Source organism: Centropristis striata, chromosome 6 (genome assembly GCF_030273125.1).
Source record: "Centropristis striata isolate RG_2023a ecotype Rhode Island chromosome 6, C.striata_1.0, whole genome shotgun sequence".
NCBI classification, from domain to species: Eukaryota; Metazoa; Chordata; class Actinopteri; order Perciformes; family Serranidae; genus Centropristis; species Centropristis striata.
In genome coordinates this window covers 37,085,391-37,108,696 of record NC_081522.1, presented here as the reverse complement: position 1 = coordinate 37,108,696, position 23,306 = coordinate 37,085,391, and the positions used below count along the sequence as shown (strand labels likewise).

Below are 23,306 nucleotides of genomic sequence, written 5' to 3'. Positions count from 1 at the left end.
GTAAGAGGCCACCATACAAAAGTAGATCTTGGACTGGCTTTTAAAGAAATAAAAAAACAGACAGATGCTGGTTTTCTTGCTGTGTGACTAGTTTGTAATATAAGCTGGCTTGCTATGTAACATCAAATGTTTTTTATTTGCTAGTTTTGGATCATAAGTAATGAAATAAAAAAAAATGCTCACATTATGACATAGCGTTGTAGAAATTAAATGCACTCTGAAACTGTAAAGGTGCTAAATTGTACATGATGTTGCTATGATAACTTGGTGGAAATAATAAAAATATCAGTTGGTACCAACAAACTCAACAACAGAGTGATTTTACTCTTTGTGACATTTACAGTATTAGTGTTTATTATGAAAGTTGAAATGTACATCTTGCTTTATCATAGTTTTTGTTTTTAGGCATGATTTACACAGATATTTGTGTTGTTTTGGCTCTGAACATGATGATGAATATGATCATATGATGTTTGATCAGATTGGCAGAAGATGATTATTGCCTCCGAGGGGAAATAGTCGTAACAAAATCTCATTTGTAAAATACAATTACAGGATAAATAAATATGTTCTTTTTTTTTTATCAAATTGTGCCTGTGTCATAAGAGCAATCATTACAGTGATTTACATTTACAGCAGGTTATTTACAGTGTAGACAAAGAGGAATGTTAAATTCTCAACAAATCTTAAATTCTACATCCACATCAGTTAGATATGTTTTAATATAAAACATTGTTAATAGACTCACGTGTGTACAAAGAAGTGCAGCTTCATAAATAGCTTGAGAACTTAAAAAGGAAAAGAAGCATACATTCAACATTATTAACACATTTAAATGAACAAAATAATGCTTTAAAGATGCTAAGCCTGGTGCACTTCAGAAGTGATTGTGCTAAAGAAAGTGTTCGCTTCTTTTGGGGCAAAAGTTCACTGAAAGTCTGAAATGAACAGTGATTGACTGTAGCTGCTGCACACACAACTCCAGTTTGGTGCTTTGCATGTATTATTACATTAGAGTCACAGATTTGCCTTTCAGAAACCCAGGAGCTTATTTAACACCTGCAGCCACTTTTAAAGGTATGTCAACAAGATTCTTAGATCGATCTGGATTTTAAAAAAATCATTACACAATCCAAAAGTGTCTTATCTTGCTACCAATTAAAACACATGTAAATATTTATAAATAAACCTAAAGACAAGGAACATTGTGGATAAATACACCTGAAGTATATACTTCTTAAAATTTTGTACAAATTACAAAAAGTAGAGTGACCGAGCAAGAGGCCGCCATACAAGATTAGATCTTGGACTGACTTTTAAAGAAATAATGGTCTTCTTGCTGTTGGACTAGTGTTTAATATTAGCTGACTTGTTATGTTTTGTGTTGCTGCAACTTGTGTTTGACTGTCTTAGCAACATTTCTTACTTGCTAGTTTTGGATCATAAGTCATGTAATTGTAAAAATAGACCTGAAGAAAAGGAACATTGTGCGTATATGCTTAAAACATTTTTTTCTGTGTACAAATTGTGAAAAAAGACATTTAACTTCCAGCTATCATTTTAGTTTTTTGATGTATTGAGCATTTGGTTGATTATTTTCTCAGCTGATAGTTTACCATTTAAAATTTTTTTTTACAAATAAGATAATATGGCCATGGAACTTTATCAAAGTTCAAGATGATGTCCGATAATTGCTTTTTTATTGTTGGCAAGCCAAAACCAAAAGATATTCACTTTCATGTACTATATCATCCTGATGGTAAAAAAAAAACAGCAGAAAAAAATTACATTTAAGAAGGAGAAACCATGGAAAGTTTGGCATTTTTGCTAAAAAATATTCTGAAATAAACTATTTATCACAATAATTCTCACAATATTTCAATCAACTAATAGTTTCAGCTGCAGTTAAACTCCGTTCATGTTTCCTGGCGTTTATCTTTGATAATAAAGCAGATGTTTAACTCTGTGACTCGAATGTAATCGGACATGACGGGAACAAACTGGGGTTAGTGCATGTGAACAATGAACTGCAGGGTCAACCGGGTTGTTCAAACGTCCGTGTCCAGCGGGGGAGGGAAGTCGAGACACGGTGACAGCGAGTCCTGACTGTGTGTGGAGCTAATCCCAGTGTCTGAGTCTGTGTCTGTAATGTCTAGCGGGGACAGGCTGTGTTTGAGCTTCACCGTCTGTGAGACGCTGCACTGAGTCTCTGGGACAGGACTGGACTTCTCCACCTCTTCTTCTTCGTTTTCTTCTTCTTCGTCTTCTTCCTGCACGATTTGCAGCGAGCCCAGCTGTGCAGCCAGCCGCCAGCACTCCTGATCCTTGGAGATCAGCGTCGCGTCAAAGTACTTGAGCTTCTTGTCTATTTCTGCGGTTTGGGTGTGAAGGGACACGCCGGTGAAAAGGCTGTGTTTCACCTGGTCCTGCAGCCGCTCCAGCTCGGCGGCGTAAAACGCTTCCTCCGCCTCCGTGTGCGTCCAGGAAGCTGCAGCCGCTGCAGCTCCTTCCTCCTCCTTGATGTCCCTCCGGAGCTCGGCGTCGATGTCCCGGGAAAGCTGCAGGATGAGCTTCTGGTGCATCTGGACCTGCTCCTCCAGCTGTTGGACGCCATCGCTGGTGTAGAGGTACTCCTGCAGCTGCTCGTCGCTGTAGGTGTCCAAACTCGGAGACGACGAGCTCTCCGCCTCCGCCTCCTTCTGTATCTGCAGCTCAACCCGCTCGATGTCAAAATCCATCTCCCTCATGCGCTGGATCTGCTCCCGGATGGTGTGGTCCTGGTTGAGGATGAGCTGCACCATTCGGTCCACCTCCTCAGAACCCGGGGAGCTCTTGCTCTCCTTGTGGAGCTTTTCCAGCTTCCGGAAAGCTTTCTTCACCAGCCGTTTCTGCCTCTCCGGCGGCAGCGTCTGCGGGTGCTGACCGTGCTGACCGTGCCTCTGCTTGGCCCCTTTGGTCTTCCCAACCTTCTTGGCGGGTGGCGGGACAAAATCGCTGGTTTTGACCAGAGTGAACTGGATGAAGGGCCGCTGGTCGCCCCAGGCGTGCCACAGTCTCAGGATCCTGGTGAGAGGAGGCAAGGCCCTCTCGAAACCCTTCCAGCGCTCCACCAGGCAGAAGTCTTTGGGCTCCCCGTGCAGCAGCCGCTTGCTCTCTGGGATCGCCTTGTGGTCGTCCAGCAGCGCCTGAATCAAATCGGCGCATGTTGTGTGCTTGGTTACTCCACAGACGACCTTCTCCTCGCCGCAGACCGTCACCTGGATCTCCTTTCCTTCCACAGGCTCGGCCTTTTGGTCTTTTGTCCTAATAAAGAGAGAGAGAGAAATTAAGCTTATACAGCAATTGTAGCTTTTGAATGAAACATTTGGAGGTTTTAAATAGTCAACACAACACAGATATACACTAAACACTGATGAAATCAACATGGCTGCAGAAAAAGAATAAAACAGGCTTCAAACTGCTTTTGAAACCTCTGAAGTCCAGGAGATTTTGGTTCAAATTCGTCAACTTCCTATGCATTCATTTCTGTCTCTGTTCAGCATCTTTCAGTCTGTCCTTACATCACATGCATGGCTCCTTTTTCTCCACACAAACTTGACTATTAGTCAGATTTTTCATTTTATTTTAAATAACAAAGTATAAAGCTGCCACAAACCCAAAATACAAACAAAAGACACAGATTTCTATGGAAATGTACCATTTTTTTAAACCATTTATACACACAAAAACAGCTGAAAAAAATAAATAAAATAAAACTACACAACAGTCTATTTGCATGTAAATGAAAAATAGTAATAGTTCTCATTGTAGAAAGACAATTCACATTTTAAAAATGGTCTAGAAACATAAATGTCACTCTGTGAAAGCTCCTATGATTGAACTTTAACTGGCTTTCTCAGCTTGTCTACATATCATATATAAATAAAGTTATTACTGTAAATAAAACATGTATTTTCAATAAATAGATGGACTCCAGAGGGTTAAAATATGTTTCTTTGGGTATTTTTTTTCAGAAGGCAAGGGTCAGTTGGAACCACTTTAGTCCAATCAAATCTCCCAAATTTGGATGGATTCCCATAAAAATGTTCAAGATTCAAGAGTCTTTATTGTCATTATACAAGATAATGACATTTCCTTCAGACTCACAGCTTAAAGACATACAGTACAATAAGTAAAAAAAGACACACAATAAGTTAAAGAGGCACAAGTTAGAATAAAAAAACAATGAAATAGAATAAAATAGATAAGACTGTACATGATTTAAAGAGAATGTAATGTAGATTCCTATTACCCCAAGTGCTACCAAAGGGTGGCAGTTGTTGAGACACTTCACTAAAAAGCCAAATATCAGATATATTTAAATTAAATCCGTTTTAAGCATTTCATTACAACTTTTGGATCGTCTAACTTTTCGTCTATAGCGCCATGATCACATCCTCAGGCGTAAGCTTTTCTCCAATACTTTGGTAAAAAAAACAGGATTTCTGTATTTAGCTCAAGGCAGAACTGTAAGTATCACACTCTTTCCCAGCTAAATTAATGCAGATATGTCGTTTACCTATTTAGACTTTTAACCCCAGAAAACCCATAAAAATAGATAGAAAAGATAAAAGAAAGATTCCTTTCCCATGGCCTGCAGACTAGTGTGCCTTTCTGTTTTTTTATTTTTCTGGCGTGTCACCCTCCAGGTCATAAACGTGCCGGTCCTGTCTAACCACTTTGCAGACAGTTAACATATTGCTCAATTTAACAGATCTGGGTTTACGTGACACAGATGACAGTCTGAAAACACAACGTTTGACTTTATATGATTCCTAAAGAAACACTTCAGTTTGGCTGGTATTTAACTTTACCAGTTCTTCTGTGAACTGAAGTTAAAAAACTAAAATAAGATGTGCAACATTATTGTTTGACACCCTTTAATAACATGATTTCACTGAACTAACATACTGTTAAATTTTCCAGAGCAGAGTAGACATCTATTTCTTAAAAAAAATGGGTCTCAAACTGGCGGCACGCGGGCCAATTGCGGCCCTCGTGACAATATTTTGTGGCCCCCACCACGTGTTGTGTGTGGAAGGTCCCTTTAATTCGTTTTTTAAACAATTTTGTGTCTCTTTTGGTAATTTTGTGTCTTTTTTTGTAGTTGTGTGTCTTTTTTAAGTAATTTAGTGTTTTTTCAGTCATTTTGTGTCTTTTGTAATTTTGTGTCTTTTTTAGTAATTTTGTGTCTTTGGTAATTTTGGGTCTTTTTTGTCATTTTGTGTCTTTTTTTGGTCATTTTGGGTCTTTTTTTGGTCATTTTGATACTGCATCCAGCGGCCCCCAGGTAATTTGAGTTTGAGACCCCTGTTCTAAAGCATAATTTCTGATTTCTAAGAACTCATACACAGACACTCACTCAGCTCCATGTAAAGTGAATAAACCTGATCTGTCATAACGGTTCAGTTTACACATTTTATAAGTGCTGGTTTATTAAATCAGAGTTCTTCTGAATGAAACATGATGCCAGATTTAGCAGAATATCTCCGTACAGATGTAATGATTCCATCACTGGAGGTGATTAATACACTGAAAAAAACATGAAGCATACCAAGTATTTCTTCTTATATCTGGCAATAGTATCTCAATTATCTTGTTTTGAGTATAATTTACCTACAGACCATAACTTCATGTGCTTATTTTAAGAACATGTGTCTTTTTCCAACAAAAATGAGTGAATAACCTCTTCACAGGGATTTCAGCCTTGTGTAAAGACTTCTTTTTTTAGGACTGACATTGATAGCTTTTTCGTGCTTTCCAATCTATTCAACCATTGAATATGGTGAGTTATTACATAAAATATTGGTTCCAGTTGAGAGTTTTAATTGCACGTAGTTTAAATGCTATTACAAAAGCATTTTCTACACACCAGTATCTACCCACAGATACTGAAATGAGAAAAAATGTGCTAGTTTCAGGTATAACTGGCTTATTTTAATGTTATTTCAAGCAATTGTGGCTTGAAAAGCCCAGCTGTAGTAAGTATTTTGGACTGTTTTTAAGACATCATTGGTTTTTCCAGTGCCGAGATATTTTGACTTACAAAGAAAAATGTACTTACTGCACTGGCAGATAATTGTACTTGTTTCAAGCATTTATTTGCTTAATTCTAGTTATTTATTTCTCTTTTTGTCAGTTGGTTTTTCCAGTGTACCTGCGACTGCTGCACAGTCATTTGTCCCAGGAATGAATGCCGATTGTAAACCTTCCCACTGAAGATTTTAATGGCTGTTAGTGGGGTTTTTTTTAGAGCTTTTAGAGCTTTAGTCCTGTTTATCTTTCTTTACATAGCAGACAGAGTGATGACAGGAAACGAGGGGGCAGAGAGGAGGGACGACACGCAGCACACGTCCTGTCAGACTTCAAGGAGGGATTTTAAAATGACATCGTGTCTTGAACATGTGGGACATGACAGTAAAAAACAAAAACTGTGTCCTAACTATAACCACACCGGAGCCCTGTACTACAGAGTCAGATTTAAAGGTTAGCGAGGCACCTTCAGCTCTAACTCTGGCTCTGCAGTATCACCAAGGTGGTTTTTTTTTTAAAAACAAATCTGAAAAATAATTTGTTGTTAAACAGCACTATTAATGTTACAATTTTGATAAATGTTTTGGAGGTGCAAAGAAAAAGGCAAATTTGTGTTTCTGTAAGCACACTGTAAAACCAACTTGTTGTTTCAACTAAAATATTTGATTGTCCATGCTGCGAAAGAATTTTATGTTAAGACAACGAAGACAATGGAGTTAACTCAAATTAATCTTGCTATTTGACTCAGTATTTTAAGTTAAAATGACTTTTTGCACAAATCTTTGTTGTATTGAAAAGGAAAAATGAATTATAATAACAAACAAGCAGCATTGGGTTTTACAGTGCAGAAAATATGTCTAGTTTTTTATTTTAAAATAAGAAATATATGTTACAATAGGCGTTTATGGTATTTATGTTTATGTGTCATCTGCAGATCTTTGACATTTAGGGGTAGAATTTAAAAAAAGCATCATAAATGTGTTCTATGTGGTCCACTGGTCTGTGGTATATCCCCCATAATTTTCCTTTAAGGATAAATGGGTCTGGGTTCTTATGGGTTAATGACTCTGTTCTACAGATCCTTTATCCAATCTGTTATTTCATTTTCCATCATTTGCTGGTATGGCAACTTGGACCTAAACATAAAAATGCCCTACAGGGCATTGTGAAGGTTGCTAGAAAGATTGTGGGGACTCAGTTTGTTGATTTGAATTGTTTATTTAAAAGGCAAGTAGTGAGGAAAACTAGAAGTATGTGTTCAGACGGTACCATCCTCTCAGCTCTGAGTCTGTCTGGAAACCAGCTGGTGTGAAAAAGAAACAGGTACAGATATTCATTTATCCCCACTTCCATAAAGGAACTGAACCTGGCTGAACGATGATGGTGATGATGATGATGATGATGATGATGATGATGATGATGTTGTTGATGTTGGGGACCTATGTGGTTGACACTTCACCTGGAATTGCCTTCTGTTGTACTATTGTTTTTGTTTTGTTTTATTTATATATATATATTAGGGTTGTCAAAAGTATCGATACTCCAAAAAGTATCGATACTAAAACGTTGTATCTGGATACAATACAAATTTTCAAAAGTATCGAGTATCTGAAGCTTGTTATCATAGATGCAGTTTCTTTTTGCACAACAGTCTTTTATTATAAATATTTAACCTGTGGTTCTGTTCATTTTTACATGTTGCATTTTTCTTGTTGTTAAAAATATTTCTGTTAAATATTATATATTAAAATATTTCTGATATATATATATATATTGGGCTGTGATCTGTTGTATGTATGTGTGTTGGAATGTATTGTTTTTTATGTCTTTTATACACCTAGACTGCAACCAAATTGCCCAAGTTGGGACAAATAAACTACTTGACTTGACTTTAGAGCAACAGTATTACTTTTAACTGTAATAATGACTCATATTATTCATAGAAGTGGGCAGAAAACGATTGTTTTTGTTTTCAATCAGGTTTAAAAAAGTTCTGTTCACCAGCTACAGAGCTGCAGCCTTACTTGTGCTTTAGAAGTCTTTTCACTATTCTGAGCAGTATATTTTCTAAAATAGATCCCACTTTGATGGTTTTCCATTAGGTCAATGAGCAGAAAACTACATTCAGTCATCTTGTGCTCTCTGGCTTGATTCTATTAGACTGTTACTCATCGACTGACTCATCAAAGATGATCACTTAATGGTTCAGTTCTGAGCTATTTAACCCCGAGGCCCTCATTACCTTTTCGTCTGGGCCGTAAAACTTGCACAAAAATTGACCTCTGATGGGCCGACGATATCAATTTTTTACATGCTTAATGGAGCACCGGTAATATGCAGTCATTAAATGATAGGCTCCGGCAACGCAGACATCCACAACATGAGCCAGTAATCAGATAAGGAGATAACGTTACCAGACGTTTCAATTTGATTTCAAGATAAAAGAATGATGTATCGTGTTATTATTTATACGGAAGATGAAATGTTTGCAATATTCTGCAATCCGTGTGATTAATTGGGTTAACTCTGGTGTGCTGCAGCTCTCTGCCAAGTTTCTGTCTCAGCCAATTACTCACATTTAAAGTTAAAGTTAAAGGTCTGAACGCAGGGAGAAGAAACAAGAACCAAACCATCATACTCCGGGAATTTAAGAGTTCAATCAGGGAGAAATTATCTGGAGCTCCTCCTGGTTGCAAAACCACAGAGCAACATTCCTTTACTGCTCTGAAATCAAACATGCAACACTTTAAAACATGAGTCTCAAACTACAGGCCAGCGGGCCAATTGTGGCCCCCACCTTGATGTGAAAGTTTAATGTGAGTTTTATATGAATGGCACTTTACCGTGTTGTGTGTGGAAGACAACTGCCCAAAATTTTGCATTGAAATGCATGGGATGACCGGAAAAAAAATAGCGAAAAAGAACAATAATTGGAGATTTTTAAACGTCTACTTCTCTGGCATAATTTCACCTAGAGACTCCATTGAAACTTTAAACAGTAGACAAAAGTCTTGTGTATCAGTGTATTAATCCACGTTTCGATAGGTCATATAGGTTTTTATCAATCCCTGTTCAATGACCATGATCATTTTTGGAGAAATTCTGAGATTATAATGGGTGTGTATTTCACGGAATGTTCGTGTCACAGTGTGTGACATCATCGCCAGAGTGTAGAGGGAGAGAAGAAATTGTCAAAAAATATATTTGAAAACTGCGCTCCAGGCCGCAAATTCCACTCTACAGAAATAATTTATACATAGAAACGTAGGAAAATTTGTCTTCTCCCTCACAATCCTCTGGTAAAGCTGTCAGAGTTATAGTTTGCGCGTACAACGCAAAGATGCGCCACCAACACCACCAACAGCCTCATTGGCTCCCATATTAAAAACGCATGAAGATTTCTGAAAAACGGAGATGTAACAGTTTCTTTAGATCGCTCTAACAAAGCTATTTCTTCATATTTCTTAAAAAAAACAACATATGTAGACGTTCAGGAAGAACTCAGGACGCTCAAAGTGAAGTCGGATCAATGATAGGTATTATGGTTTTGCCAAAAATGCTTTCTGTTCGAGGCCAGAAATTCCAGTCCACCTCTGGCTGTAGTCACTGTCCACATTCAGGTGGCAGTTAATTCTGTTGATTGATCTGCTCTGATTGCCTTTGATATTGATGTGATTACAGTTGCAGATACACGCACGCGAGCACACACACATGCACGCGTAAGCGTGCACACTCCTTTTCAAATACTTGTAAAGGAATGCTTGTTGTAGGTGTGCTCCTTGTATATTATATAGTATCATAGCATTACTAGTATTAATTGTTTGAAATCTCTGAAGAATCTCATCATAGTGTACACACACCGGCAGTAGCCCCCCGTGGCCCTTTCAGAATTTCCCCAGAGGAAATTTTCTAGTTCTGATTTATTCTCTGAAGGGATTTCATAGAGTAAACTCTGACATCAGTGAGGGAGTTTAGCTGTAGATCAGTGAGACACTTCACGTTATCTGACAGAAACCACAAGGCCAAAACTGTGTTTAACAAACAGCTTTTTTTAAGTGCATTCAAGGATCATGTGGATCTATGTGCATCATAGCCGTATCTACAGCACACTCACAAAAAACGAAACAAACTTTATGATTACAATCAAAAACTTTAGATGTTCAGGTGTTGTTCTTCACCTCGGTATGTAGTAAAGATCAGATCTGCTCCCTGCATCATGTAACTGCCGTGTCTTTATCTGGAGATAACCCCGGCTGACTGCAGCCCACATTAACCGCTACAACACTACACATGCTCTGCAGATGATGCAGATACGACCTGCCTGCACGCCAACACACGCAAGTGAGACACACGGAGAAAGATTCAAACGGGAGAAGTTAAAAGCTGCATTATCACCGTCTGATACCACCGTGTTTTGGTTCCCACACGGCATGAAAACACACAACTGGAGCATTGTGTAAACTGGCAGTGAATAAGGTCTCAGGAATGCGATACGCATGCAACAATGCAGCCGTCTGGTTAATGGTTATGGAGACCCTTGGAGACGAGCAGGGCAGAGCAAATACCTGAGCTATGTGCAAACCAAACAAATCCACCGCGCCTCCGGCAATCAGAGACATCAACCACGGCGACTTTGACCCAACAGTTTAAACTGCCACCGACGCAGAAAACCTGCAAACGCTACTGAGGGAAAACAGGGTGGAAACAGAAAATGCCACACCTGTGCAGTATAATGCAATTGTAATTGTTTCAGACAAATATTGAGTATATTAAGCTCTACAGCAGAGGTCTCAAACTCATAATTTTGTGTATTTTTTTTGGTCATTTTGTGGGTCATTTTGGGTCTTTTTTTAGTCATTTTGCGTCTTTTTTTTAAATTTTGTCTCTTTTTTGTAATTTTGTGTCTTTTTCTAATAATTTTGTGTCTTTTTTAGCAATTTTGTGTATTTTTGGGGTAATTTTGTGTCTTTTTTTAGTCATTTTGTGTCTTTTTTAGTCATTTTGTGTCTTTTTTTAAAGTCATTTGTGTCTTTATTTTAGTCATTGTGTCTTTTTTAGTCATTTTGTATCTTTTTTAGTCCTTTAGTCCAACATAAAATGTGATTTTGAATCTTTTTTTTACTTGTCTAAACACTATCATGCTCAATAAAGAATTTTAAATGTTGCAAATGTGAAGAAAGGTGTCAAATCTAACCTATAAGAGGGTTACATCCAGTTCTATCATTTTATACTAAATATATTTGAGCTTGTCTCCAGTTTTACTTGGTATATCATCATCAAACTGAAACTGGCCTCATGGAGTTTACAGCCAGAACTTTAGAGGTAAATTTACAGTAGGGCTCCACGCTGCTTTGTTTTCTAGTCTGGATGTCATGAAGAAGTCTGAATGATTTGGAGCTTTTGGAGACTCCAGAGGGTTAAACACAACATGAAGTACAAACAGTGGTACTGGCCGTAACATGTAACAAATGTGAGTCTGTGTTCATATCTGAACGTTCAGGTGGATAAACAGACTCTGCACACAATTGTATATTTGGGTGCGGGTGACCCGATGGCTCAGCTGTGCAGGAAGAGGGTACAGCAGCGCGGGAAACACCTGTATTTGTCCGGAGCCACAATCACCAACGCTCACACAACATCCTGCAGTTCAATGGACAGAGGGAGGAAGGGGAACATACAGGTCACTGCTCTGTTTTCAGCTCCGCTCTAATGTGAACAAAGTGTTGACAAATCTGTGCAGCAGCGCTTAAACTGAATCTTATCACTGTGAGTTAAAATCTGAAACGTTTCCCAGAGGCTGAGCTGCTTTAGAGCAGGGGTCTCAAACTCTAATTACCTGGGGGTCGCTGGAGGCAGTATCAAAATGACCAAAAAAAGACACAAAATTACAAAAAAAAGACACAAAATGACCAAAAAAGACACAAAATTACAAAAAAAGACACAAAATGACCAAAAAAATACATAAAATTACAAAATAATGCACAAAATGACTGAAAAAACAATAAATGACTTTAAAAAAGAAAAACATAATTACCAAAAAAGACACAAAATTAAAAAAAAGACACAAAATGACCAAAAAAGACACAAAATTACATAAAAAGACACAAAATGATTAAAAAAAAGACACAGAATTACCAAAAAAGACACAAAATTACAAAAAAAAGACACAAAATTACTAAAAAAAAACCCACAAAATTACCAAAAAAGACACAAAATTACCAAAAAAAGACACAAAATTACCAAAAAAAGTAATTAAAGGGACCTTCCACACACAACACGGTAAAGTGCCATTCATATAAAACTCACATTAAACTTTCATATCAAGGTGGGGGCCACAAAATATCGTCACAAGGGCCGTGTTGTGTGTGGAAGGTCCCTTTAATAACTTTTTTTGGTAATTTTATGTATTTTTTTTGGTCATTTTGTGTGATGATTGATTTTTTTAAACCAGCTGTTGGTAAATCAACAAAGTCTGTTATGGCCTCTGAAGCAACAGAGAGATGTTTTCTAATAGTCAGGGTTTCCAATGTTCTGAATGTACTTCAAAGTATTGTGTTTTACTTAAAAAAACAAAGTATTATAGTTTACAGAAGGTCTACCTACCTATAGGCTACCTGAATTTATGAAATGTACTATATTTATAAATATGCTATTGCTACACTTAATGGCAAAAATTGCACTGGTCTGTTGGACTTGAACAAAAATAAACAATATTTTTGTTGCTTAAGCTTATGTATTCAGTCATTATTCAATGGTATACTAAAAATCCATGTGAAAAAAATTACTTCTCACTGTTCAAATATTTATATGCGATTAAAATGCGATTAATTTCGATTAATTAATTACAAAGCCTCTAATTAATTAGATTAATTTTTTTAATCGAGTCCCAGCCCTAATTTTTATATATTGAAAGATATGTCGATATAGTCATTATCGTGACAGGCCTACTTTTTATTGCTTTGAGCAACACAAACAAATTCCCAAATTAGTTTGTGTAAAGAGAGGTAGAGGTAAATAACTAAATACATGTTTTGTGTATTCAGATAACCCAACCTTTAGACCTCCCATAAGGAATTATTCACACTTAATAACTGTCTTTACTGCCCCTTATTATCTATGATTTTCACTTGTAAGAGCAAACTTGTAATTTCGTCACCACCCGACTAATGGAGCTGTTGTTGCCGTAGCGAGAAGATCTGAACGTGTTGACAGCCGAGGCTACAGGACACGTTGTCTCACACGCCGTCACGTCTTTGTTCTGCTGGAAATATCTGCCTCACCTCCATCACATCTATCTATTGATCTGAGGAAACACGCCGAGACGCTGCACAGCTATAATTCTGTCATTTGTTATGACTCGCTCAAACCACCAGCATGCAGTCCTCTGTGTTAACTTGTAGCCTGCAAATTTATTACACAGAGGGGATTGTTCACGTCTGCAGGGTTGTCATTAGGAGTTTTACAATGGAGGAGCGCCATGGAGGTGCTGCGCAGAAACTTGTGCTGAAAATGTATAAATAAAAGAGTCCTCAAGCAGTTTCTATAAGATGTGGCAGCCCTTTGTCACATACATTGAATTTCTGACTATTGTGCAGAAACCTGAGCCCTCCCTGCTTTTTTAATTTTTAAAAATATATTCCTTATTTTTTTTAAATATTATTAATTTGTGTGTGTATGTATGTATATATATTTTTTTATTCATTTTTTAATTTTATTTATTTATTTTTATTTATATATTTTATTTTATAATTTTTTTATTTTTATTTTGTTTAATTTTTCTTTTTTTAAATATATATATTTAAAAAAAATTTTTTTTAATTAATTTATCTTTTCTTTACTTTTTTTATTCATTTCTTTTTTCTTTTATTTCTTTTTTAATTTTTAATTTATTCTTATATATATATATATTTTTTTTTTTTTATTAATTGCTATGTATCTGTATCTTTCCTTAGTATTATGTCTCTTTACTTTCTGTTTCCCTGTTTGTAACATGTGCCTTGCACATGTATGTCGTGAGTGTGAATGGATTGATTGTGTGTAGTTCAGGGTCTGGCTACACCTGGTCTGATATGTATACATAAGAACTGGATCTTTAACCTGTTCTGGAACCATTCTCTAGATCCTGACTGTTTGCAAAAAAGAAAAAAAACAATAAAGAAAGTCTGGATAATGAAAATGTATAAATGTGTTTTTTTTTTTCTTCCTGCATGTGTGATTCCTCCCTGGAGTTCAGCCTGAGGTCAAGCGGCTCTGCTCAGGTTTCTTTAGCTCACTCAGGTGTGAAATGTTCAGGTGTTGTTCGCTTCACGGCATCCACCCTCATTATACCCTTACAGCTGAATATTTCTATTAATAATCACACATCCTGGCTGGTTTTGCACGTTTCCAATCAGAGGTTCATCATGATATCAGTGTCAGCTTTGTGGTTTATCAGCCACAGCTGTGACCTGTGAGGGCACCCTCATTTGTTGTGTCTGGAACTGCAGCTTAATCCCAGACTATGAATATCAAATGGCACCACAGTGACTGACGGCCCTTATGGACGTATTAGCTGCAGCGTATTAGATGTAATCAGCCCGATGGTGCGTGCAGTATTTCTGTTTGTCCTGACAGGTAGAGAGGTGAGGAGGGGACTTATCAAACTGTTTGTCCTCAGAAAAGAACTATTAACTGTGATACAGTTTGTATTTTTCAAATATTTTTTACATTCATTATGTCTTGGCTGCCGGCAATCATTGATGAGGTTGTGAGGCTCAGAGAGAAGGGTGCTGCAGGTTGTTTTTCCTTGAGTTATTAGTGTCTGAGACTGGTGCAGTCTTCTGTTGTTGTAGCTGTTAACTTCTAACAGTGTTGTAGTCAAGACCACCTAAAACAGGGGTCTCAAACTCAAATTACTTGGGGGCCGCTGGAGGCAGTATCAAAATGACCAAAAAAAGACACAAAATGACTAAAAAAAGACACTAAATTACTTTAAAAAGACACAAAATGACCAAAAAAAGACACAAAATGAATGAAAAACACTAAATTACTTTAAAAAGACACAAAATCACAAAAAAAAGACACCAAATTACCAAAGAGAAGACAAAAAATTACCCCAAAAAGTAATTAAAGGGACCTTCCACACACAACACGGTAAAGTGCCATTCATATAAAACTCACATTAAACTTTCATATAAAGGTGGGGGCCACAAAATATTGTCACGAGGGCCGCAATTGGCCCACGTGCCGCGAGTTTGAGACCCATGCTCTATACCAGTGATTCCCAACCAGGGGGGCCCGACCACCCCAGGGGGGCGCCAAAGGTCCATGGGGGGTCGCAAAGCCCTCTTGATTTTAAGGGGTGTAATTCATTATAATGTGGTTAATATAGATGAGTCAGCATTTAATTAATTAGCGGTAACCTCACCTAGCGGTAACCTCACCTAGCAACAGAAACACAGAGCTAATGGAAAAATGGCGGCGCTTCAGGGAGACGAGAATGCTGAATATCTCAAAAAGAAAAAGAAAGGCTACCATGAAAGTCACATTGAGTTCAGCTTCATAGAAGCAATGGACAGAATTAGAGCCCAATGCATCTTTTGCAGTGAGAAACTGGCAAATGAACGTTTGAAACCCTGCAAGCTGAAGCGACACCAGACAACTAAACAACCCGAGATGGTGGGTAAACCCAAAGAGTTTTTTTCTCAGAAAAATGGAACTCGTTGTCACAAACAGGCCCCAAAACATTATGGACAGTTTTAATGAAGCTGGAAGCGACCAGAAGCAGTCAATGGTTGCTCCTTTTGAGTGCTCTCTCCTTGTTGTGCAAGCCAAAAAGCCACACAACATTGGGGAAACACTGATTAAACCTGCTTGCATTAAAATGGCTGAAATACTATGTGGACCGCAGGTGGCTCACAAATTTAAGACTGTACCACTGTCCCATAACAGACAGAATGGTACCCTAACCCTAACCCAGTTAAAGGAAGTCTCTGCTGCATGACATCACATTACAGACATGTAACCTTTGCATTGTTTCCATCTGGTAAATGTTCAGGCCATAAAACCTTTCATTAGCATTTCCTGAACTACTTAAAGTTGCTCTGTTTTCAGACTGACCTACAAAGAGCTTGAAAACAGTTTAAGTTCAAACATAAAAAACGTTGTTTTTCCCAGAAAAACGGTAAAGAATGTTGAAGGTAAACATCATGTTTTGTGTGTTTGTTTGTATAAGAGAAGAGCTTGTAGTGGAGCAGAGAGACACAGGAGACGCTTCCTCTGTCTCTTATCTGAAAGAGGATGAGGGATCCCGCCAGGAAATAACATCACTTTTCTATCTGGACATGTTGATCTGGAGGATGACTCCCACTCTGATAGGCATCTGTGAGCAGACACAACACACCCCTTCCCTTCCTCTGTGACCCCCTCCCCCCCCAGCAGCTCTGTGAATCACCCTCTGTTAAAATAAATGGCTTTCCCTCTTTCAGCACAAATGCTATCATTTTTATTGTTCGCGGTGGATGGCTAATTTGTGTCAACCAAACAATTTCAGCAGCTAATTGGTCCGGACGCACAATGCTGTCATGCTACCACATAGCTCCGCTGACACATGTCAGTGGCTGGCAACCGTTTCATTTCAAACCCTGTGAGTGTTTGAGTGGACGTGCCGGGTCACTATAGGACGCCTGTTTGACGCACACGACTCCTTAATGATAGCCTGGCTAACACCAGACTATATCACAAATGAGATATAGTCTGGAAACCAACCATTCATTTCTCCGTAGAGGAGGCGTGGTTTACAAAACGGAAGCTCAGAGGGGACAGATCTTTCTCTGTTGCAGCCCCCAAGTTGTGCAACAAGCTGCCTTTGCACATCAAACAAACCTCCTCACTGTCTATTTTTAAAACTCATCTTAAAACCTATTTTTATTCCTTGGCTTTCAACCACCCATGAGACTCTTAAAAAGCAATGAAACTATTTATTTAAGTGTTTATTTCCTGTTTTATTTATTTTATTGTTCTTTGTTGCTTGTTTATTTACAGCACTTTGTTGCGGCTATTGTTGTTTTTAAAGTGCTTTACAAACAAAGTTGAATTGAGAGTTGAGTACGATCCTCCAGAGCCGTTTATTGGGCGCTACGAATGTCTATCAAAAGCATCAAGTAGCTCTTAGCCAATCGTATCAGTTATACCAGAGGACATATGTAGAGAGACAGAAATTGATGTTTACATAGCCAGACTAGCCCATCTTTACTTTGGGACTAAAATGCTCAATTCTGCTTCTACAATGTTTTTCTGCAGCATGTTCTTACTCTGGCTGCTCTGTAGTTTCAGCTCACAGTGTGTGCGTGTGTGTGAGAGTGTTGCTTGCTGCTTTGCTTCTCCAGTTCTCTCTTTCTGCAAGATAATTTATTTTTACGCCTTATTCCCCCTCATGTCATTCAGCCACACACATCCACTGATTTTATGGTCAATAGACGAGCTGCTGGGGGTCTCTGGGCGGCTCTGCTGTCCCCCGGCTCGTAGCCAGATCACCGTGGTTACAGCAGCGAGCGGTAGCGGGGCTAGTTGGTAGATTAGGCTTTTGCCAAATCCTGTCTGAAGCAAGGCTAAAACATCCTTTTTGGTGGTGAAACAGGAGTGTAAAGTCAAACGTTGTTCTTCTTTTAAAATAAACTTTGGCTCTAAACTATCTAGAACACTGTCTACAGCTAGATCCAAAGAGAGCTTCACATCTGCTGCAGCCATGTTGGATCCGTAAGAAAACTACAAAACTACAAGCGTCCGTCTGTCCAGTAGTACGTGTCATCGTCTTGCCGTCCCTCCCCGTTCTGTGATTGGATCCCTAAAACAGGGCTAAGAAACAGCCATAGTTTCCAGACTGTGTTGCAGTTTGAAATGAAATCGAGCGTGCAAGGCAGTATGGGTATACCCAGGCTAGTTGTCAGCTGTAATTAAAGTAAATTCTTAAAGTTTTCAATGTTTCAAGTGAGTCCAACAGCAGCAGCTTGGTGTTGTCGCCTCTGAAATGAAGCGTTTGACATATCTACAGATCTAAACACTTGAGGTAATTATAGGGGGCTGCAATGGTAATTACTACAAAACATGAAAAAAAAATATAGTTGTAGAATCAACAGCTCTCTGGACTGTTCTTTGTTACTCCATGGAAACTCTCAGTGAGGTCTGTTGATTATCCAACTCTCTATATACCAAATAAGTCCCTGTGAAAACTTTGCATATCCCTAAAAGCTCTGAAAATCTTTAAGGCCTCAAAATAGGGCGATATGGATTATCAAGCAGCATAGAAATGTCTGTTATATATATTTTTCTTTATCGTTTCTATTGCTATGTCCAAGAATAATTGGCTGATTTGCATTACAGCAATATTTAAGTCATTTTGATGACATTATTCACTATTTCTTTCACTCAGGAGTGAACTATGAAGCTGCTTTTTGGGAAATTGAGTATACAAACATAGCCTTTAACATATGATTATTTCATTTTGACTATTCATTTATTGAAATTAGAAGTAATTTCAAACCGTGTGAGTGTTTGCGTGGACGTGCCGGGTCACTATAGGACGCCGGTTTGACGCACACGACTCCTTAACTCCTTATATGGCTATTTGGTCCATTTCTTAATGCTTTTCATGTCTTTTCGTGTCTTTGTAAGTCATTTTGTGTCTTTTTTGGTCATTTGTGTCTTTTTTGGTTATTTTGTGTTTGTTGTTGTGTCTTTTTTGGTCATTTTTTGTCTTTTTTGGTCATTTGTCTCTTTTTTGTGTCTTTTTTTTTTAGCCATTTTGTGTCTTTGTTTTAGTCATTTTGTGTCTTTTCTTGGTCTACTGTGTTTTTATGTCTGGATGTGATGGAGAAGCCATGCTGTGGCTCTTTTGGAGACTCCAGAGGGTTAATGACGCACCGATTCTTTGACGGTAGAGAGTGTTAAAACAAATGTTGTCAGCTGTAATTAAAATAAATTGTGAAAGTTTTCAATGTTTCAAGTGAGTCCAACAGCAGCAGCTTGGTGTTGTCGTTGTCTCACAAACATGCAGCTCAGCGGGAGCCTCTGAAATGAAGCGTTTGACATATCTACAGATCTAAACACTTGAGGTAATTATAGAGGGCTGCAATGGTAATTACTACAAAACATGAAAAAAAATAAGACATCCACTGGAGACAGCCTCAGTCAGACTGTTTGAAGTTATCAGAGATAATTCATCTCAACTCCGTGTGTGATGTGAAAATACATCCATTCTGCTGCGGGTGCCACTGTCAAAGAGTTTACAGTAATTTAGCATAAAAGCCTGTTTTATTATTGAACTTAATCCAAAGCCTTTTTGCTGAGTTTGGTGGTAAAATGAGAGCCTTAATAAGAAAACAGGGTTGGTACAGTTTTTCAGTGGTCAAATTCAAGCACTTTTTAAGGAGGTTAGGTCCATTTTCAAGCTTTTCCAGTACCTTTCAATGGTTTTAAATGGCATGTTTTAGAGGAGTACTTTGATACTTAAACATATTGACCCTCCTTCTAATGCACAACATGGGTCAAAAATGACCCTCATTCATTCCCCATGTTATTTAATGCTGCTGTGTGTTTCTGTGCTCTCTGTTTTTATATCAACTTATTTTATGATTGAATATTCCAAGTATTCTTTGAATATCTTGTTTTTGATAGCTTGCTAAGCTAACTACTTAGCCAAGAAGTTAGCTAAGTAGTTAGCTTAGCAAGCTACTTAGCTAAATACTTAGCCAAGAAGTTAGCTTAGCAAGCTATTTAGCTGAATACTTAGCCAAGTAGTTAGCTTATTAAGCTACTTAGCTAAATACTTAGCTAAGAAGTTAGCTAAGTAACTTGCTAAGTATTGGAGCGTTTATTATCTGCCGTGTTGTTGTTACCGGAAGTAGTGGAAATGTTATGTAATGTAATTTTGTTTCTTTTTTTTGTGTCTTTTTCTAATGATATTGTGTCTTTTTCAGTAATTTTGTGTCTTTTTTTAGTAATTTTGTGTATTTTTTGGGTCATTTTGTGCCTTTTTTTGTCATTTTGTGTCTTTAAGTAATTTAGTGGGTTTTTTTCAGTCATTTTATGTCTTTTTGGGGGTCATATTGTGTTTTTTTTTAGTAATTTTGTGTCTTTTTTTGGTCATTTTGATACTGCCTCCAGCGGCCCCCAGGTAATTTGAGTTTGAGACCCCTGGGTAAGAGCAACAAGAAACATCTCAGAAACAAGAAGACTCAGGCGGAGCAGTCTTCATTTCAGATAGGCTATAGGCTATTCACTTTATATATTTTTTTCCATTGAAAATACGGTTATCTATAGTCAGATTGCAAAAAAAATACAGTAAGAATTTCAAACATTTACGAGCACTTAATCCAAAATCCAAGCACTTTTCAAACCTTGAAATTCAACATTAAAATTCAAGCATTTTCATGGATTTCATCATCTGTACGAACCCTGAAGAAAAGCCAATGAAAACAGTTCTTTACCCACAATTAAAAGCCCTCATGCTGCCAAGACCAGGATCAGGATCAGGAGTGCTGTCTGCTCCCTGCCAGGGATTGGATCATGACCTAGATACTCACAAACTCTGTTTACCAACTCTGCACAACAAAAAAGTTTGCAGTCAACAATCCAATAGAAGCTCTGCACCAATAAGAGAGGACAGCTCGTGGCTCGGCAGATCTAATTTTCCCACCTTTTCAAAGCCTGCAGAGGCTGGAACGCAGCTTCAAAAGGCCGAGCCAGCCACTCGGAGAAAAGAGCTGAAGCAAATTATACCAGTGTTGATGACAGGAACTCTCTCAACTTAAAGTAAAAACCCTCTTGGACTCCGGTGTCCCACATGAAACGTATTAAAAGTATCATCTTTGTTGTAATTACAGAGCAGAAGAAGGTGAAAGCTCTTATAGTCGATGTACAGTAAAGGAACAAGAGAACCTCTATTAAAGGGGTTTTACTGAACTTCTTACACTAGTTTCATTGAGTAGAGGTGTCAAATTATCAGGCAATAATATAACTAAAGGTCGCTTGCAAACATGCACGGGAGGACTCCACACAAAAACACAGCAAAAAATCCCCCTTAGATGGGGGATAAAACGTGTTTAAGTGTTCTAAAATGGAGAAAATGTGAAGAAGTAACTTTTAGGCTGCCCTACCAGTGGGGAAAACATGATAAAGAGCCCTTTAGGGTGCCCTTAAATGGAAACATATTGATAAGGGGCCCTTTATTGAGGCCCTAAATAGAGAAAACTTGATAAAGTGTCCTATAGGGTGACCATAAATGAAGAAAATGTGATGTGAAGTACCCTTTAAGGCACAATTTCAGTAGAGAAAACTTGATAAAGTTTTCTTAAATGGAGAAAATGTGAAGAAGTAACTTTTAGGCTGCCCTTACAGTGGGGAAAACATGATAAAGAGCCCTTTAGGGTGCCCTTAAATGGAAATATTTTGCTAAGGGGCCCTTTTTGGAGACCTTACATAGAGAAAACGTGATAAAGTACCCTATAGGTAGGCCTTAAATGAAGCAAATGTGATGTGAAGTACCTTTTAAAGCACAATTCAAGTGGAGAGAACTTGATAAAGTGCCCTCTAGTGTGGCCTTAAAATGCCATAAATGCTGAGACATGCTAAAAAAAAACTTTTTTTCCGCCACTGCACACATGCAATACTGCCTAATTAATAACATACTTAAAAAAAAAATCAAAAATATCCTACAATGGCGAGGTTTTCCTCATGCTGGTTTAAAACGAATGAAAAGGCAGGGAAAACAGCCTAATAATAAAGATAATAAGAGTTTATCTTGTGTCCCTGTGGCTCTAAGTTGTGTGTAATTTGTGCATTTGCTTCATGCATCATATATATTAATTATCAGACTGTAGTAAACTTGTAATGTAACTTCTATGTGACTCTGCTCCGCCTCGTGTGCAGCTCACTCAGAAACCTGCAGCGCTGCGCTGCGCCGTGCGTAACTCTGGAAAACAAAACTCAAACAGGTTCCCCCTCAAGAAAACTTCACCCTCTCTCTCTTTCATTAAATTACCTGTTTTTCTGTCGAGCTTTCAGGAAGTTTTTCCCAAACGGAGCCATGACTCAGGAGCGAGAGGAGGAAAGAAAAAAAGACCACACAGAGCAGCAATCCGAACAGGCGTTAGAGTCCCAGCATGGCACGACGCCGGACACTTTGTGGAGTGTTGCAGAAAAGTTGAAGGGTGTTCCAACTCCAACTCTGTCCGCCCCGTCCGACAGGCGGAGGGAGGAGGGAGGGAGGAGGGAGGAGGTGTTTATCCCGACAGTTAGTGGTGTCTGCCGCCTCCTTCCACCTGCAGGGACAACCTGAGCAACTACCACCGAGGAGGGGAAGAGAAAAAGCCTGTGGCAAAGCAAACAAAGTCAGTGAAAACAGTAAAACACTGTGGTTAAAAAAAAAAAAACACACAACACAAAGGAGGGTGACTATTGAACTAATTTGGTGTCAAATTAATCAGAAAATGACATTATGATACCAGAAACTGCACAATATTATGAATATGATGCACATTTGGAACATACAGCAGCTATATATATATATATATATATATATATATACTTCTAATACTATAATTTAACTAGGTAAAAAGTCTCGTTGAGGGGAGACCTGGCCAAGAAAGCAGCATAAAAAAACTTTAACACTAAATTAAATATTCATATGCACAAATATCATAGAAAAAGTCAAGACAATATACAAAATAGTGGTAATTTCATACATACTTTTGCATATTGCCTTGATTATTTTACTCTACAATTTTTTTTAAGTGTAACAGATTCTGAAGACTTCATGTTTTCAAAACAGTATCAAATTGCATATCTTATTTAAAACAAAAAAAGCATATTTTATTATATTGTAAGTGTATGCACTTACAATGTAATAAAGTATAATAATTAATTTACAGATTCTGAAAGATCACACTTTAAAACTGTAAAAAATAATAATATCATCTAAAAAAAATATGGAAAATATGGATTTTTTTGCAAGTACATAATGCAGATTAGGAGGTTAAAATGTTCAGGAAAATATAAATGTAAACATCTAAAATTATGTGATAGTTAGAAAAGCTCCATCTGCTAATGAAGATCATACAATGTGATAAAAAGTTAAAGAAAAACTACTAAATGGACCTTGTGGACACTTTACTGAAGTAATTCTACATCCATAAAGAATGAGCACCACGACCACCATCAAAGGAATATGATGCACATTTTGGACATACAGCAGCATT

General features: G+C 37.8%; 1 protein-coding gene across 1 annotated transcript; it reads right to left on the bottom strand.

The window, feature by feature from the left end:
* Positions 1–1,508: 1,508 nt before the first annotated feature.
* rassf9 (Ras association domain family member 9) lies at positions 1,509–22,228 on the bottom strand. Its single transcript, XM_059335019.1, has 2 exons — positions 22,091–22,228; positions 1,509–3,303 (listed from the first exon to the last, which is right to left on the bottom strand). Exons 1-2 carry the CDS (start codon positions 22,135–22,137, stop codon positions 2,049–2,051), a joined length of 1,302 nt encoding a protein of 433 aa, XP_059191002.1. The 5' UTR covers positions 22,138–22,228; the 3' UTR covers positions 1,509–2,048.
* Between the last annotated feature and the right edge of the window lie 1,078 nt (positions 22,229–23,306).